Source organism: Pseudopipra pipra, chromosome W, assembly GCF_036250125.1.
Source record: "Pseudopipra pipra isolate bDixPip1 chromosome W, bDixPip1.hap1, whole genome shotgun sequence".
NCBI lineage: Eukaryota > Metazoa > Chordata > Aves > Passeriformes > Pipridae > Pseudopipra > Pseudopipra pipra.
This window is the reverse complement of record NC_087580.1, coordinates 49583456-49600558: the sequence shown is the minus strand read 5'-3', so window position 1 is coordinate 49600558 and position 17103 is coordinate 49583456. Positions and strand designations below refer to the sequence as shown.

The 17103-nt window shown below is 41.9% G+C and overlaps 1 protein-coding gene across 1 annotated transcript in view; it reads right to left on the bottom strand.

Moving 5' to 3' along the window:
• LOC135405087 (small conductance calcium-activated potassium channel protein 2-like) overlaps window positions 1-17103 on the bottom strand; it is a 241834-nt gene that overhangs the window by 10643 nt on the left and 214088 nt on the right. The window contains 3 exon segments of the mRNA XM_064639802.1: window positions 5084-5153; window positions 12186-12313; window positions 13828-13938. Coding sequence (XP_064495872.1) covers window positions 5084-5153; window positions 12186-12313; window positions 13828-13938 — 309 coding nt within the window.

Below are 17103 nucleotides of genomic sequence, written 5' to 3'. Positions count from 1 at the left end.
CTCCTTCTATGACAAGGTGAACTGCTTGGTGGATGAGGGAAAGGCTGTGGATGTTGTCTATCTAGACTTCAATAAAGCCTTTGACACCATTTCCCACAGCATTCTCCTGGAGAAACTGGTTGCTCATGGTATGGATGGGTGTACTGTTTGCTAGGTAAAAAGCTGTCTGGATGACTGAGGCCAAAGGGTCATGGTGAACGAAGTTAAATCCAGCTGGTGGATAATCACAAGTGGTGTTCCCCAGGGCTCAATTTTGGTGACAGTTCTGTTTTATATTTTTATCAACAATCTGAATGAGGGAGTGGACTTCACCCTCAGTAAGTTTGCAGATGACACCAAGTTAGGTGGGAGTTTTGATCTGCTGGAGGGTAGGAAGACACTGCAGACGGATCTGGAGAGGCTGGATCGATGGGCTGAGGTCAATTGTATGAGGTTCAACAAGGCAAAATACCAGATCCTGCACTTCTGACACAACAACCCCATGCAATGCTATAGGCTTGGGGCAGTGTGGCTGGAAATCTGTCTGGCTGAAAAGGATCCGAGGGTGCTAGTCGACAGCCAGCTGAACACAAGCCAACAATGTGCCCAGGTGGCCAACAAGGCCAATGACATCCTGGCTTGTATCAAGAATAGTGTGGCCAGCCGGGCTAGGGAAGTGATTGTCCCTCTGAACTTGGCACTGGTGATGCCACACCTCAAGTGCTGTGTTCAGTTTTGGGCCTCTCACTAGAAGAAAGACATTGACATGCTGGAGCAAGTCCAGAGAAGGGTAACTAAGCTGGTGAAGGATCTGGAGGGTAAGTCCTATGAGGAGCATCTGAGGGAGCTGGGGCTGTTTATTCTGGAGAAAAGGAGACTCAGGGGAGACCTTGTCACTCTCTACAACTACCTGAAAGGAGGTTGTAGCCAGGTGGGTATCAGTCTCTTCTCCCAGGAAACTAGCAACAGGAAAAGAGGACATAGTCTCAAGCTGCACCAGTGGAGGTTCAGGTTGGACATCAGGAAGAATTTCTTCATGGAAAGAGTTGTTAAACATTGGAATGTGCTGCCCAGGGAGGTGGTGGAGTCACTGTCTCTGGAGGTGTTCAAGAAATGACAGGACATGACACTTGGTGCCATGGTCTAGTTGGCAAGGTGACGATCAGTCAAAGGTTAGACTTGATGATCTCAGAGGTCTTTTCCAACCTAAATGATTTTGTGATTCTGTGAAAGTAAATTTCACTCCTATCTTCAAGAAGGGCAAGAACAGTTGAGGTGAATGGTGTTAAATCCAGCTGGCGGCTGGTCACTAGGGTTCCCCAGGGCTCAGTATTTGGGCCAGTTCTGTTTAATATCTTTATTGATGATCTGGATGAGGGGATCTAGGGCCCCTATTACAAGATAGACAATGAGGTGCTGGAGTGTGTCCAAATAAGCACAATGAAGCTGGTGAAAGGGCTAGAGCATAAGTCTTATGAGGAGCAAATGAGGAAACTGGGATTGTTTAGCCTGGAGGAAAGAAGGCTTGGGGGGGACCTCCAACTACCTGAAAGAAAGTTGTAGTGAGGTGGTGGTTGGTGTCTTCACCCAGGTAACAAGTGACAGGATAAGAGGAAATGGCCTCCAGTTGCGCCAGGGGAGGTTTAGATTGGTTATTAGGAAAAATTCCTTCACTGAAAGGGTTGCCAAGCAGTGGCACAGGTTTCTCAGGGAAGTGGTAGAATCACCATCCCTGTAAGTGTTCAAAAAACATCTAGAAGTGGCACTTGGGGACATGGTTTAGTGATGAAGATGGCAGTGTTAGGTTAACAGTGGGACTTGATGAACTTGGAGGTCTTTTCCAAACTTAATGATTCTATGATTCTAAGAAGGAAGACCAGGGAACTACAGGCCAGTCAGCATCACCTCTGTCCTGGGGATGGTGATGGAGCAGCTAGCTGTGGAAACCATCTCTAGGCACATGAAGGACATGAAAAGTTGTCAGCAAGGATTCACCAAGGGGAAGTCAGTCATGTTTGACCAACTTAATAACCTTCTGTGTTTTCATAAATACATGAATAACAAAAGGAGATCCAAGGAAAACCTCTGTTCTTTATTGGACATAGCGGGGAATATAGTCACCAAAGATGAGGAAAAGGCTGAGATATTTAACATCTTCTTTGCCTCAGTCTTCAACAGTAAGACCAGTTATTCTCAGGACAACTGGCCCCCTGAGCTGGTAGACAGGGATGGGGAGCACAATGGACCCCCTGCAATCCAGGAGGAGGTAGTTACTGACTTGCCGTGCCACTTAGATGCTCACAAGTCTATGGGACTGGACGGGATTCATCCTAGGGTGATGAGGGAGATGGCGGAAGAGCTCGCTAAGCATCTCTGTCATTTATCATCAGTCCTGGCAAACCGGGGAGGTCCCAGATGACTGGAGGTTGGCCAGTGTGATGCCCATCCACAAGAAGGGCCAGAAGGAGGACCAAGGGAACTACAGGCCTGTCAGCCTGACCTTGGTGCCCAGCAAGGTTATGGAGCAGATCATCTTGAGTGTGATCACACGGCACATACAGGACAACCAGGGGATCAAGCCCAGCCAGTACAGGTTTAGGAAAGTCAGGTCCAGCCTGATCTCCTGGGGTTGTTTAGCCTGGAGAAGAGGAGGCTCAGGGGTGATCTTATCACTCTCTACAACTACCTGAAAGGAGGTTGTAGCCAGGTGGGGGTCAGCCTCTTCTCCCAGGCAACTAGCAACAGGACAACAGGACATAGTCTTAAGCTGTGCCAGGAGAGATTTAGGTTGGACATGAGGAAGAATTTCTTCATAAAAAGGGTGATTAGACATTGGAATGTCCTGCCCAGGGAGGTGGTGGAGTCGCTGTCCCTGGAGGTGTTTAAGGAAAGACTGGAGGTGGCACTTAGTGCCATGATCTAGTTGACATGGTGATGTTCAGTCATAGGTTGGACTCAATGATCACAGAGGTCTTTTCTAACCTATTTGATTCTGTGATTCTATGATGAAATGACTGGTCTGGTAGATGAGGGGAGAGCAGTACACATTGTCTACCTCGATTCCAGTAAGGCCTTCGACACTGTCTTCCAGAAGATCCTCATAGAGGAGCTGTTGAAGTTTGGACTGTATGTGCAGACAACTGGCCAAACAGCTGGGCCCAGAGGGCAGTGATTGGTGGCACAAAGTCTAGTTAGAGGCTAGTAACTAGCAGTGTACCCCAGGGGTCAATACTGGGTCTGATCATATTCAAAACCTTCATTATTGATCTGGATGATGGAATAGAGTGTACCCTCAGCAAGTTCACAGATGATGGTGGCTAATACACCAGAGGGTCATGTTGCCATCCAGAGATACCTCGACAGGCTGGAGAAGTGGGCTGACAGGAACCTCATGCAGTTCAAGAAGGGGAAGTGCCAAGTCCTGCACCTGGGGAGGAACAACCAGTATATGCTGGGGGCTACCCAGCTGGAAAACAGTTCTGTACAAAAAGCCCTGGGGTTTCTAGTGGACACCAAGTTGAACATGAGCCAGCAGTGTGCCCTCTTGGCAAAGGTAACTAATCGTATCTTGCATTAGACAGAGTAATACCTGCAGGTTGAAGGAGGTGATCCTTCCCCTGTACTTAGCACTGGTGAGGCCACATCTGGAGTCCTGTGTTCAGTTCTGGTCTCAGACATGTACTATTCTCCCTTGACAGACTAGCTATGCTGTGCTTGATGCACCCCAGGATATGGTTGGCCCTTTTAGTTGCCAAGGCACATTGCTGACTCATATTCAACTATCCATCAACCAGGACCTCCAGGTCCCTTTCTGCAGTGCTGCTCTCCAGCATCTCATTCCTCAGTCTGCATGTACATCCAGGGTTGCCCCATCCCAAGTGCAGAATCTAGCACTTGTCTTTGTTATGCTTCATATGATTGGTGATTGCCCAGCTCTCTAATTTGCCTGCAGGGCCTCTCTGCCTTCAAGGTAGTCAACAGCTCCCCCCAATTTAGTATTGTTGGCAAACTTACTTAGTATACCTTTGAGTCCTGCATCCAAGTCATTTATGATGATGGTGCCCAGTGACAAGATGTAATGGACACAAAATGAAACACAGGAGGTTTCAGGTGAACATCAGGAAACACTTTTTCAATGTGACTGAGCACTGGAACAGGTTTTCCAGGGAGATTGCGGAGTGTCCCTCCTTGGAGATATTCAAAAGCCATCTATTCATGGTCCTGGACAACCAGCTCTAGGTGGTCCTGCTTGAGCAGAGAGGTGTGACAAGATGACCTCCAGAGGTCCCTTCCAACCTCAACCTTTCTGTGGTTCTGTGATCCTACTCAGCCAGAGAGGAGAGCAGAATTAGGCCACTGGTGATCTCTGTGTCCGGCCATGTATACATGGGATGTATGTCTGCTCTGTGTGTGTGTGACTTTTGGGAATATATCTTCAGCTTTGCCAATGGTTGGACCTGGGGGCATGAAGCTGTAGCAGCCTCGCCTCTGACTGCTGAACCTAGGTCAATATTTTTCCACTAACAGTTTGCAATTGAATAGACTCTTTTAGTTGATCACAAATAGCTTTTAAAAGAACAACAAATGCTTATATCAGCAAAGTGGGCAGTTATTATTCATTATAAAAATTTGGAACAAATCTAGACCTTAAGTTATTTGTCTAAAGTCACTGCTTCATAAGAGAATAAATTCAGTCTGAGTGACGGCCTGTGAACTATAGTCCCTCACAGCATAGTATGATAAGAAACATCTTTATTGTACAGGACTACACAAACATTTCCTAGTCAAAGTTCAACCTAAGCATTTGCCATGATTACTGCAGTCTGTTTCAGCTGCTCTCAGGATCAGCCCCTCAGTTACGAAATCTTTTCCAAAGGTTCCAAATGCTCAAAAAATAAAAGGTACATTCAAACTTTGGTCAGAGCCATAAACAAGATGTTTCACTTAATAAATGTTAACCCAAAACACATATATGTTCGCAGTTTCTAGAATTAACAAAGTTGTTAACAATATTTGCATGTATAGTTCATAACATTTTCACTTATAAAGACTTCATTTGGAAAGGATGAATGTTGATACAAAACAATAATAATTGCCTACTAACCTTTGCCAGGTCCACCAAAGTGTTGGCTTGATCATTCAGTTTCCTTTGTTCCATTTTTACACTTCTTAATCTAAAAAGTGGAATTTTAAGTCAGATTTTTGTGTGTGCACGTGTGCACCTGTGTGGTCATCTTGGGACTTTTTAAAAGCGTGCATATGACTTACAAGAGCAGATAACTGCATGGACAATGCCTCAAGTGCTTTGTATAAAGTCAGAATCGGTCGTGTCTGGTACAATGAGAAGCATGCCTCTTCAACACCGCAAAAGAAAAAGAGCAAGGAAATGTCATGTCCTTGAGACTACTGTTTGCCATGAGTAAAGTTGTATTCAAAAGGGGAGATAACAATTTATCCAGACTATATGAAAGCCAAAACACTCTTCAAAGCCTCAGTGTCATTATAAGTAGATATAGGAAGAAACATAGAACAAATGCTTTTTTGTCATTGTCAAGAATCTTCCCATGCCTACATGACTAGATACAGGTATTAGCCCTGTTCTGTCAGAAATGGACTGAATTAGCAGGTGTTTTAACTTGATGGAAATACAGTGATAAGTGAGTTTCTCATTACTTAAACAGCTTCCATCTGACCAGAAGCCAAGTAACCAACATACTTGCCAATACATTTAATTTCTTACCACTCTGAACATTTGTGAATTTAAATACGTTTACGTTTAAAACTTACATGAGGCATATGTTTCCAATGCACTATTTAAACTGGACTACTCTACTGTATTTTATATTTTTATTTCATATTTTATATTTCATATTTGAAAAAAGAATCAAGGGTACATTTTCTCTTTAATGCTTAGCTAACTGCATTATTATTAATTAGTGATGCCCATACTCTGAAAGATATGTAATTGACCTTTCCTAGGTGTTCCCTGAATCAAACTCCATGTTTTTCAGATTAACTACTAAATGAGTGGGTTTTAGACATGATTTTTAAAAATAAGCAATTTATATCTGAAGTATAACTGGGTTCTCATCTCTCCTCTTAGCTATATATATATATGGCACAGACTGGAAAACATATCTCTAGGTAGTGGTAAGTCTTTAGCTGCAGCAGCCAGATTAAAATAAAACTGGCAGATGTTTGTACTTAAATTCATTACTAGAAAATGTGAAACATTTTTTTATTTTTATGTACTCCACTTATCACGGCAAAAGATCATGATTCTGGATCGTGTTTCCATGACAGCAATCAGAACATTGAAGTTCACAAATAAAGACTCTATTTTTGCATGCAAACAGTGGTAAATTCTGCTAATTTAGGAAGGAACAGCTCATACAACTTACTTCCGAGCTCTGTTTTCATTTTGGTGAAATAAAAAGACAAAACAGAAGACAAACTGTAAAATATACTAAAACAACCAAATGAGCACGAGTGCACCTTCCCATTAACTGTCCCCTGCAGATTTTCCTCTTTTTACAATATATAAAATGTCTTACCACGCATTTCACCTTCACCTTATTAAGTGTGCACAAGAAAGAAAAAGAATTAACACCAGCTGAAGATAGCAATCACAGGCAATATTTTGAGGGATGTGATTGTGAGTTTGAGACTGTTATCATTATCTACTCTGATTTCTTGAATAAAACTGGCCTTGAAACTTCACACCTTTTATTTCTGTCTCCAGCCCAATGATTGGGAAGGTGAGGGAGGGGAAACAACAAAAAACTTAAGAATCCATAAAGACAGAAAAGAGCCATTTGTTACTAGGAGGTCCCTTGTTTCCTTGAGAAAAGTTCAAAGATGCAAGGGAAGAGAAACCAAATTGCACACAGTACTCTTCTGCAGCTGGAAGAAAGAAGACTGATAGAACAATGTTTCTATCCATGGTCCATTCCTCAGCATGCTGACAAAATTATCCAATTTTCTTGCTTAAATACAAGTTTTGGAATAGGTAGCAAAGTGCTAAAGAACAGAGGGAAATATATTATTAACATAGATGTTCAAAGCTTGGCTGGCACATATCGGAAAATATCACTGATGCCACCTTAACCCCCCCGTCATGATTAATGAATTTTTAATGTAGGTGCAGAACACCACTTTACAACTAGTGAAACTCTTCAGGGTTAAATGATATATAAAGCTGCAGATCAAACCTCCTATGCTTTTTAATTTAGATTCCTCTTTTCATGCACAAATGTGTATACATGCACACACACATGGAGAAAATAAATAGCAAGGTTTAAATGTTATGGAGTAACCTTTGCACTCAGGGATTCAAGTCCAGCAAAGGACATACAGGACATGCCACCTTCTACCCCACAACCCCTGCCATTCCTCTCATCCTTCCAAATCCTTTAAGCTAAGCAGGATGACAGAACTCATAAAAACCCCTTTTATCTACCAAAAAATGCCTCAACTTTTGTGGACTCTATTGCCTCAAGTTTTTCTAAAAGAGCACAGTAACATTTAACCCTGAAACTTTGCTAAATATGATATAGTAATTAAGATTTGTAGAATAGTTCATATCTTCTACCAGGAACATAGGTGGATCAGCTGGAGTCTACCCTCATCTCTCCTTACAGCCCGGGTCACACACAGATCCATACTTAGAAATTATCAAAACATCTGTTTAAAAGGAACCTTCATCAATCTACATCTCCCCAGCATGTAATGGAAAACTCATTTCACAGGTGATACAAAAAGCTGCCACAGGCTGGATAGGTATTGATAAGGGGTGACCAAAATATAAAATGATGACAAAAGATTGTAGTCTTAGTTGCTTACTAGAGCTAATTTTTAGATAGAATACTGTTAACTTAGAATAGGGCCTTGCTTGCTTATGTTAACTTACAGACAGGATATGATTAACTTTATATTAAGGGTTCTAGCAGAAACAGAGGCCTTGGAGTTTTGATAAGGAGCTTTGAGGGAGACCTTGAAGTTTGATAAAGAGGGGCTCCAAGAGAAAGAGACAAGATGAAACCAGTTTTGAGGTGAGCAGCCAAAGGAAAAGAACCAGACTTAATTGACCTGGGAACCCCTCCTGACAGTCTGGTGTCCTCCCATACAAGAGAGCAGCAAGAAAAGAAAAAACAAGGGGTTCTCCAAGCTCCCCTTCGGGAGGGACCGGCATTGACCAAGGTCCCTTTTAATTCTTTTGACTTGGATAGTTGGGAAAAAGCAGCATCAAGGTACCGCGAAGATCCACTAGGTGTCACCAAACGCTTTCAATTCCTTGTAAAGCAACATAGTCCAGACTGGGAAGATGTTCAATTGCTATTAGAATGACAGAAACCGAAAAACAATTGATTCTTCAAACAGCCCAGAGAATAGCAAGGGATCAAATAGGCAATGAAGAAGAGGCAAAAGACCACTTTTCCTTTCAAAATCTGGGATGGGACCCTGGCCGGACAGCACACATGACTAAATTAAAAGCATATATGGAATGGGCAATCAAGGGAATGGAGCATGCTATACCCAAGTCAGTAAATTGGTCAAATCTTTTTGAAGTATGACAGGGACCTCAAGAATCCCCATCAGGATTTTTAGGACTAAGGAATGCAATAAGGCAACACACTCCTTTAGACCCCAGGTCAGAGATTGGGATCCAAGAGCTAGTTACTCTCTTTATCGAGCAGTCATCTTTGGATATTAGGGAAAGTTACAGAATAGGAACCTGGAGAAGTTGCTGAGTGAAACCTGGAAATTGTTTAGTAATAGGGAAGAAGAGAATAGGAAAAAAGACAAGAGAGCCTTGGTGGCGGCACTTCGAGAAAATCCTAGCCCAGAGAGTAAACCCAGGCAACCCTTAGGGAGAAACCAGTGTGCTATTTGTAAAAGGCAGGGTCATTGGAAAAGGGAGTGCCCCAAAAGGCATCGAAGAGGGGGTGTCTCTTCCCCAATACAAGCACATATAGATCAGGATTGACAGGGACCTGGGGAATCTACCTTAGTGAATTCGCTGGTTACATTAAGGCTAGGGGAACCAAAGCAAGAAGTAGAATTTTTAATAGATACAGGAGCTACATTTTCTGTTGTAAACCAAGCATAGACCAGAAGATGGGGACTAAAGACATTCTGAAACTCTTGACTCTATTGCTATGTACAGTGACAGAGATAAGGACCTGGACTGAGAACACATATGTAAAAAATTTGGAAACTTTGGTGAAAGCTGCAAATGTTACAGATTGCTGGATATGTACTGCCTTACCCAGAGGAGAAATGAAGCTACCATTGTATGGGATAGCCGCCAGCAACTGGAATGAGGACAATGGCACTTGGCCTGCATTCTGAGCAAAGAAAGGAAACATCTCTAATGGATATTGTGAAAAGGACACTGAAACTAACCACCCGTTGGGACCAAGGTTTTATCTGCAGATACTACAGGACGATAATTTTGCAATATTAGTAAGCAATAATAACTGCCCCTGGGAAACTGGCTATTGGAACTCAGGTCTGTTTTTCTATGAACTGGTTCCATGGGGATGGAACAAAGATTGGATCAATAAAACAACTGTAGTCATAGGAGAATGGAATTTTACTAATATTAATGTCACATACATTGATTTTTGTAACAAAACTCAACTTCAAGCATATGGTTATACAGGAATAGAGAACATTACAAAAAGACCTATTGGTTGGTACAAGGCAGGGAACTTCCTTGGCACAAACTTGACAACCACAAAAGACCCTTGTAAGCTACCCACAGGATATTGGTGGTTATGTGGAGATGGGTATAGTAGAAAACAACTTCCCCTAGGATGGAAAGGGATGTGCACTGTAGGCTATTTGACTAGCCAGGATAGGTTCTATAATCAATCCAGGATGCCCTCAGGAACTTTGAGAACTCTCTGGAGAAAAGTTAGGGGTGTAGAAAACCCACTAGTGAAAAGGAGAACAGGATTTCACAGCTTTGTGAGATGGTTAATACGATCCATTGGAGTGAGCGAATTAGAGAAAGGTATAGTGAACATTTCAGCTACTAGAGAAAGCATAGAAAATTCTACCTTAGAGCCTTGCAACAAGAAGTCAAGTCCCTAGCCAGTGTAGTAACTCAGAATAAAATGACCTTAGATTTACTGACCTGGAAAGAAGGGGGGTTGTGTGCAGTGATTAACCAAAGCTGTTGTTCACATGTGGCACAAGACAGACAAATAGAAAGAGATCTGCAAGCAATTATGGGCAAAGCTAAACTTTTACACGAGGTCGCCCTAGATGATACACAGTGGGGATTTTCTGATTTGTGGAAAAAATTAACTTCCTGGCTACCTGACTTTAGTTGGCTAAAGCAACTATTTGTTGTGGTCCTTACTGTAATAACTTTAGGAATTTTGATATGTGTTTTTCTTAAATGTTTTGTATGGTGTTCGAAAAGTAGTAGTGACAGTTACTTAGAATGGAAAAAACACCAATTAAGACAGAAGGTAGAATCAGGGAACTATTTTGCAAAAGCCCTCAATCATAATGAAATTTTATAGAGAATAGTAAAAGAATTTACTTAAGATATAGAAAAGGGGGGAATTGATAAGGGGTGACCAAAATATAAAGTGATGACAAAAGATTGTAGCCTTAGTTGCTTACCAGAGCTAATTTTTAGATAGAATATTGTTAACTTAGAATAGGGCCTTGCTTGCTTATGTTAACTTACAGGCAGGATATGATTAACTTTATAATAAGGGTTCTAGCAGAAACAGAGGCCTTGGAGTTTTGATAAGGAGCTTTGAGGGAGACCTTGAAGTTTGATAAAGAGGGGCTCCAAGAGAAAGAGACAAGATGAAACTGGTTTTGAGGTGAGAAGCTGATGCCAGCTCAGCAGTTCTTTGCAAAGGTGCAAACTTCAGAACTGAGGAAGACTCTTACTTCATCCAAAAGACCCCTCAATGAAGATCCCCAAGGGGCATTCCAAGGTGGAGTTATAGGAGTGGTGTGCGTTAATGATTTCCCCTCCCAATTTTCAGGAATTTGCTGACACAGCTAATGCATATGTAAGACAACTAATGCATATGTAACATTGTATCACATAAAGGAAGCTGAACCGATGCAATAGGTGTGCATGATAGGCAAATTTATTTCCCATGCACCCGGCGCTGGAATAAAACATACCTGCTTCAATACTCTGCGAGTTTTGGGATTTGTTTCCACAAGTCTGTATCTCAAATAGAACAGACAAATAGTAGCATGGGTCCTGGATGTTCCTTATGATGAGTTTGTGGATGCTGGGGACAAGTGTCTTTTTATTTCTCCCATGAATCATTGTACAATTTTAGCTGGCTGTGGCTTAGAAAACTCCTACAAACACTCTCAGCAATTTGGCATTACTCTGTGCTGCATATGATCAGAGTATTTTCTTTTCTAAATAGATACTACAGTAAAACCTTATCTTTGTCTTACTCTGAAAGAAAAAGGAAATGCAAACTCAAGAGCAGAATTCTAGGAAGGGAGTGCATGTGTGAGGGAAGGAGAGTGTGTGCAGGAGAGGAAGAGTGCACAAAGAGGAGTGTGTGCAAGAGAAAGAAATGGAGAAAAAGAGAGCAAGGGTGCAGAGGAAAAAAAGGGGGGGGAAGAGAGAACAAGATACTGAAAGAGACTAAGAGACAGAACGTAAGACAATGTAAAGGGGGGGGAGTGCTCACAGTTTTGTCAAAAAGAAATGGAGTGGGGGTGGGGGGTGGGGAGGGAAAGAGAGAGAGTGAAACAGAGAGAATGAAAGGGAGAAAGCAAGCAAGAGAAAAGGAAAGAGACAGAGAGAAAACCAGGAAAGGGGAAAGAGAACAGCAGGGGCACACGAGAGACTGAGATAAAGAGGGAGGGGATAAGAAGAGGGAGAAAGAAAAAGGAGTGAAAAAGCAGAACAATACGGAATATAAGAGAATATGAGAGAGAGAGGAAGAAATCTATTGCGACAGAAAGAAACTTTAAGGGGGGAGGAGATGGAGAGACAGCCATGTAGCAAGAAAGAGAGACTATGAAAGGTAGTGAAAGAGTATGGAAGGGAGTGAGGGGGGGTTGAGAGAGGAATAGGAAGAGATACAGAAGGGGGATGAGAGAAAACAAGAGTCAGAATGAGAACAAGAGAGAATGAGGAAAAGAGAACTAGAGGGGAGGAGAGAGAGTGCTTGGACAGGAAAATAAGGTAAAATTGTACTTACTGATGAATAGCTTGCAAGAATTTTCGTTGATGTTTCCTTATTTTTGCATGGTCTACCTTTTTAACCAGCTTTGTACTTTTATAAATTAACCATGTTTCCCTGAGTACATTGGCTGCTGCATTTTTCACCTGTATCATAAAAAAAAAAACAAAACACCAGGCTGACAAAAATAGCATTATGTTCTTTTCTATCTTTTCTGATATAAGGTCTTTCTAAAGCACTTAAGACTGTTTGACTATGGGAAATGGGTACATGAAGAAGCTGCAGCAGTGAGGCCAGAAAGCAATTATCAGTCCAAAGGAATTACTGAGCAATTTCCATGTTGTTTATAAAAACGATATTGGGACAAACTTTCTTTGCATCTGGAAATTACTTCTCCCTTTTGAAAAGAGTTACCACCATTTGTTGTTTATGACAATTTAAATTACGGTGAAGGATTATTAATTTCTTAACCGCATGGCAATTAACTAGATGCATTTTATAGGACCATAAAATTTCTCTTTCCTGTTGTATCATTATTACCTTTGTTTCTCTTAGCAATTTAACAGTCTTATAACTTTTCAGAACTGTTAGAACAGGGGTTTTTGCTTTTTTTATTTTTATATTTTCCTTTATTCTGTTTTCTTTCTTACCATTCTTAGAGGATATGAAAAAACAACTTGTCAATAAATGTAGGCAGTGTTCTATTTCATGAGTACTTTGAATTTGTTTTAAATTAGGCTTTCTATAAAATGTTAAACACAAGAATACCTACAGTTCCTTCCTAGGCCCTTCAGTATTCCCAAGAATATTTGAAAGCAATAGACAAAGAATTTCAATGCCATATTAATTAATGACAGAATTACTAGGCTACTTGCAAAAACAAACAGTTCTTGTTATTAATCTGTATTTTCTCTCCCTCTGGCTTTGTATCATGCCAGTCAATGCAGTGCCAGAACTAACCCAATGTATAAAGACATTTTAGGAATTCTATGCAGTACCTCTTCCCAGCAGGAGCTCCCAAACTTGAAACCATAAAAGCATTGGAGAACTTTGGTCCTGACTTTAGTGGAAGCAGAATAAGATTTTAGAGACTTCCTCAAGACCTCTAGTCCTTGCATTTCCAGAAGATTTGGTTATCTTCAGGCTGTGAGGAAACATCTCTAGTATCTGTGTAATGGATTTGTGATCTGAGGTAAACATCTCAGATTTGGTTGCTTGTTTTGCTTGCTTTTCATTTCCTTTGAGTTTCATGAGTCTGGAACTACCAAAACACCACTTAGATACACTATTAAACTGATATTTAGATTTATATGAAGGATAACTGAATAGAATAAACCTTAAAATTCTATATATTCTTCTTATATACTGCATGGAAGCTTGTCAGTTTAATATATTAGTCTTTAGTTTCACATCTTTTAACTGTTGGTTATATCAATTATCTTTCAGCTGCAAGGACCCTCTACAGAAGGGTATATTCAAATCCTAAAAATCTTCTAAGAACCTGCTGTTGCCCTCAGGGCATTCAATTCCTCCACACAGCACCTTGCAAAATCACACCCATGAAAAAGTGAGACAAAAGAATGGAGCATGAAACCATTTAAAACAAATGCAGAAATAAATTTAACGTACATTTCAGTTGTGAATATAAAGTGTGACTTACTCTTTTAGTTAGCTGGGTGTCCATCATGAAATTATGGACATGTTTTTCAGCTTTGGTAAGTTCTAACTTCCTTGCAACCACAGCTACCACCAGTGCAGTGCACCCAGCACCCTGAAAACAACAAAAAAACCCCAAGATGTTACTACTGCATTTTGCAGAGTTTTTAATGGAAGTTTCTCCTTTACTGTAGAAATATGGCAGGCGATCGATCCCTGATAAACATGCTACAGCTATTTCAATTCAGAACAATAGAAGTCAGCAATTGCAGGCTGGTAAACTGCCAAGGCATCAAAATAATTGGTGACCAGCACTATTTAAAAATCCTGCTTTTTTACCTTCAGGGGTTGAAAATTCAAACACATTCCATTTCTAGTGCATAAACAAAGGGCACAATCAGAACAATTTTAAAGTCACAATGGCGATCAAAAGAGACTTCAAAACCCTGGGATGGTTGGTGCACAGGTGCACAGGTCATTTTTTTCCTCTATTCTTCCAGTGCAGGCAGTGACATTGAAAGAAACAGATGGACCCAGTCTATTAATACATGGCTCCGTGGCTGGTGTCATTGCCAAAATTTGGATTTCTTTGACAATAGAATGCCCTATATGGCACCAGGCTTGCTGACATCAGATGGGATTCACCTCTATCAAAGGGGAAAGAGGGTCTTTGGTCAGGAACTAGTGGGGCTTATTGATAGGGCTTTAAACTGCATATGACAGGGAAGGGGGGATATCAGGATTGCTGGTGATAAGGTATGGGATGACATGCAATCCTGATATTGAGCCCCTCAAGATTTGAACCAAACTTTGCAATTTTTTTTAGTTGTTAATCAGTAGCCATAGCTAGACAGTTATGATTAAGCAATTGCACTGTAGGCTTGACTAATCCTTTGTTTTCAGGAAAAGGGAACAGAATCCCAAGATGAACGGGTTTTCTGGATAAGAGCCACCAGGAGTGAAGTCAGCAGAACTGAGCAGTAACTGAGGGAAAGGTAATTCCTGCAGGGGAGATTGAGACCACCAAGCCATTGACCACCTACTCAAAATGGACCCCTGACTCAAATGGAGGGAAGAACTGTGCATGTGGACTAATTAGCATGAGAAGTGAGAGATGTAACTGGCAAATAAGGGTTTGAGTACTAATTAATGCAAAAGCTATGCAATCTGTAACCAATGAATGCTGATGCCTTTGTTAAAATGTATAAATACTGTGAAGTTTTGATGATTGGGGAGCCAGCCTTTTGGGAGTTACCACCTGGTTCCCTACTTTGCACAAACTAGAATAAAGAAATAGAAATCCCTTGCCTTGGTGTGGGAATTGGCGCTGCACACCGGGGAATGAGCTCGTGCTTGGGACAACAATCCCACTCATAGCAGTTAAATGCCAGAGCCAGCAAGAGATGCCCAGAACCTGGAGAGGGATCTCAGGTCAGCAGGAAAGCACCTGAAGGACAGCACCAAGGAATTCCAGCCACTCCAGACAGAAAGGCAGCTTGATTGGGGGCCCAACTTAAATGCCTCTATATAAACACACACAGCATGGGGAATAAACAGGAGGAACTAGACACATGCACACATCTGCACAGCTATGATCTTACTGACATCATGGAAACATGGTGGGATGACTGCTATGACTGGAGTGTTGGAATGAAGGGATACAGGCTCTTTAGGAGGGACAGGCAGGGGAGATGAGGAGGCAGTGTTGCCCTCTATGTTAATGACCAGCTGGAGTGCATGGAGCTCTGCCTGGGGATGGATGAAGAGTCAACTGAGAGCTTATGGGTCAGGATTAAAGGGAGGGCAGGGACAGGTGACATTATAGTGGGAGGTCTGCTACAGGCCATCTGACCAGGAAGATTGAGCGAATGAGGTCCTCTACAGACAAATAGGAGCAGTCTCACGTTCACAAGCCCTGGTCCTCATGGGGGACTTCAACTACCCTGACATCTGTTGGGGGGACAACACAGCAGGGCACAGGCAATCCAGGAGGTTCCTGGAATGTGTTGATGACAACTTCCTTCTCCAAGTGAAAGAGAAGTCAATGAGGAGAGGTGCTATGCTGGACCTTGTTCTCACCAACAAGGATGAGCTGGTGGGGAATGTGAAGCTCAAGAGCAGCCTGAGCTGCAGTGACAATGAAATGGAGCAGTTCAAGATCCTTAGGGCAGCAAGGATGATGCACAATAAGCTCACTACCCTGGGCTTCAGGAGAGCAGACTTTGGCCTCTTCAGGGGTCTACTTGGTAGACTATCATGAGGTAAAGCCCTGGAGGGAAGAGGGACCCAAGAGACCTGGATGATATTCAAGGATTGTTTCCTCCAGGCTCAGGGGCAATGCATCTCTACAAAGAAGAAATTAGGGAAGAACACCAGGAGGTCTGCATGGATGAACAAGGAGCTCCTGGACAAACTCAAACACAAACAGGTAGACTACAGAGGGTGGAAGCAGGTACAGGTAGCCTAGGAGGAATACAGAGAGATTGTCCGAACAGCCAGAGATCTGGTTAGGAAAGCTAAAGCAGTGTCAGAAGTAAATCTGGCCAAGAACATCAAGGGTGACAAAAAATATGCTTTAGGTACATCAGTGATAAAAGAAAAGCTAGGGAAGGGTATGGGAGACCTGGTTACCCAGGACATGGAGAAGGCTGAGGTACTCAATGACTTTAGCCTGTCTTCACCAAGCAAGTGTTCCAGCCACATTGCCCGAGTTGCAGAAGGTGAAAGCAGGGATTGGGAGAATGAAAAAATGCCCATTGTAGAAGAAGACCATGTCTGAGACCATTTAAGGAACCTGAAGGTGCACAAGTCCATGGGACCTGAAGAGATACATCCAGGGGTCCTGAGGGAACTGGTCAAGGAAGTGGTTAAGCCACTATACAATATATTTGAGAAGTCATGGTGTTGCAGAGCAATTTAAATTAGTAGTAGAATGGCTAAGGCTTAGTAGGAGAGTAGGCCTAGAAAGCAACACTCCAAAGTAGTAAGTTAGCAACCTTGTGTGTGTGTTGAAGAAGTGGAAACAATAATCAAAGGATCTAGTCAAGCATGTATATAACGATTTGTTACCTTGGATGTGGCAAGGGTCTGTTAAACAGTTTCTAGGGGTAAGAAAACTTAAGCAGATTTATGATTAGAGTAGATGATTATTAATTGTTATCAGTATGAAGTATGAGCTTGTTTGTAACTGCACCTGGTTTGCTGTGGAAACTGTAACTGTTTTGCTGTGGAAACTGCACGTAAACTTGTTTGTGTATAAAAGCTGAATTGAGAATGAGGG